The sequence below is a fragment of the Propithecus coquereli genome, unplaced genomic scaffold, assembly GCF_000956105.1.
Source record: "Propithecus coquereli isolate 6110/MARCELLA unplaced genomic scaffold, Pcoq_1.0 Scaffold70, whole genome shotgun sequence".
Classification (NCBI taxonomy): Eukaryota; Metazoa; Chordata; class Mammalia; order Primates; family Indriidae; genus Propithecus; species Propithecus coquereli.
This window is the reverse complement of record NW_012153063.1, coordinates 3,154,331-3,156,872: the sequence shown is the minus strand read 5'-3', so window position 1 is coordinate 3,156,872 and position 2,542 is coordinate 3,154,331. Positions and strand designations below refer to the sequence as shown.

Sequence of the window (2,542 nt, the reverse complement as noted above, 5' to 3'; positions counted from 1 at the left end):
CAGTACTGATAAGTCATTTCTGGGATGTGAGCTGAATATCCATTTTTTTTTATAATTACTTATGCCAAAGGTAATTTGAATGATTTCCTTCTAAAAGACATGGTAAGTCCACATAATAAGTCTGTAATTTATAGTTGTTAAATGCAGTCAAGACAGTCCTATAAATTCCTTTCTGGCATTCTCATCATACAACCTAGAAATACAAACCAACGATATGTCATTATAGCTTAGAAACTCAAAAATAACAATTTGTAATTTGAAATTATTGATAAAGCAGAACACTGACATATGACATAAGTGTAGCAGCTCTAAATGTGTTTGGCTAACAAAGAGTTCTCTTATATTTCCTCCAAAGAATCCTGTCAAGAATCTGGCCTACTAAGAACACTAACCATAAATTAAAGCTGAAAAGTTTGTTACTGCTAGGAGGATTATAATCTTAATAATTTTCATCCAAAAATAGAACAATGAAAGAGAAAGAGGGGGAGTAATGATAAGAGGGATTATTTCAGGAAAATGGCTATGGGAATGCTAATGATGGGCATGACGGAAAGTCCTCAAATCCATAAACCAGTTTAAAAGGAAAGGTAATGCTTTACCCCAGCCTATCAAGATGAAGCCCCACAGGTATTTGGTGTCCGAAAAAAAAGCCACAAAGATTAGACTATGCAGGTAGAGACCTTCCACCAGGATCCAATAGTAGTTTGTAGCCAAGAAGTAAATAAACATCACAACAGCAATCTTGCACCCGATCTGTTACAAATAAACGAGAATTGCATCATGTTAGAACTCCTCATTGTACTGGATGCCAACATTAGACCACTAAAAAACAATTCTTCAGGATTTCTTATTTTTTCATAGTCTAAAATTTCTCCTGTACATAGAATGGCCAAGACTGTTGAGAGACCATAACAAAGTTATTTAACACAGCATTTTTTAAGACTATGTAATTTGGTTCTATTTTTAAACAAGTTTTTTTCTTTTAGAAGTTACAAAAAATCACTTTCTTAATTTTTTCTCTTTATATAAATAACATATGATCATCAGAGAAAATTAGGAAAGTATAGAAAAGCACAAAGAAGAAAATATTACCCATAGTCTACCATGAATTTATTTTATTGTGGTCTTTTTTATGCAGCTATTGCTGTAAAACAAACAGCCCCAAAAGTTAGCGGCTTAAAACGGTAAACATTTAACATGTCATAAATCTAGGGATTAGCTAGATGGTTCTGCTGATCTTGATCAGCCTCACTTATAGAAGTCTACTCTCAGCTGACTCACCATCACTTCCTCTTCCTTCTATTGGGTAAAGCCAAGTCACAAAGCCAGTCCAGAATCAGAATTAGCAGGGACTACCAGTTACAGGGCAAAGGCACAGATACAGACAGGGCATTAATTTGTACCGTCAAGACAATAAATCTGCTATATCTAATTTCCAGATATATTGTTTCAATGATCTAATTAACTGAATTATTGGGTGACTCTATTTACTAACTACCACCAAGACATTTAAGAGCAGAATCAAATATCACAAAATTTTATACTGGAACAAGTCTTTGAGTCTACAATAAAGGAACTAAATATCGTGGCATTTTAAATATCAAGTTTCTGGTTTTACTGACGGGTTTTTACTTTTGAAAGTGGAAAGCCATGACAGTTGCTATGGTCCATACATCAAATGCCATTCCAAATCATGTGTTTTTGGCAGTTTCCATTCCAGAATGTTCTTGAGGAAAGAACACAAGCACTTTTAATCATCTAAAATGATGAGTGATTAGACATGACAGGGCAGAATTGAGGGAACAATCATCACTATACAAACTGGTAGTCCATTTTAGTTCAGAGATAAGGTAAGCAAAAACAAGTTAACACATATTTAGTACACAGTAAAATTTTACTTATTTGTAATGTTATACAAATCAGTAACAAGAGAAAATGGTGAAAACACTTACATATTGTGTTTTGTCTACAATAGGTGCTTCAAAGGAATTTTGTAGGTCATCCTGCATCATCAGGGACTGCAGCTCCTTTACCCCTATGTGAGCATGGACCACTCTGTCTTTGACAAAGATGCTTGTAGCTCTCAGCATGAAAGATACAAATAAGTGTATGTGGATATAGTTCCTAGTGCAATGCAATCGTCTATAGAAAGAAACATTCAATATTTAGATCTGCATAAAATGAGAAATGGGGAAAGACACCCAGTATCCACTACTACCACTACTGGCCAGCCTACCGTCTCCCCAGCGATTGGTTCTAGAACCCCACATGGATACCAAAATCTACAGATACTCAAGTTTCTTATATAAAATAGTGTAGTAGTTGCATATAACCTATGCACATCCTCTCATATTCTTTAAATCATCTGTAAATTACTCATAATACCTAATACGATGTGAATGCTATGTATTAATAAATCATTGTCATACTGTATCATTTAGAGAATAATGATAAGAAAATAAAGTCTGTACCTGTTCAGTACAGATACAGCCACCCACTTTTTTCCCAAATATTTTTGATCTGCAGTTGGTTCAATCTGGAG

General features: G+C 34.4%; 1 protein-coding gene across 1 annotated transcript in view; it reads right to left on the bottom strand.

Moving 5' to 3' along the window:
* Nucleotides 1-2,542, bottom strand: part of PTH2R (parathyroid hormone 2 receptor) — an 84,582-nt gene that overhangs the window by 52,367 nt on the left and 29,673 nt on the right. Inside the window, 2 exon segments of the mRNA XM_012661225.1 lie at nucleotides 600-753; nucleotides 1,953-2,211. Coding sequence (XP_012516679.1) covers nucleotides 600-753; nucleotides 1,953-2,211 — 413 coding nt within the window.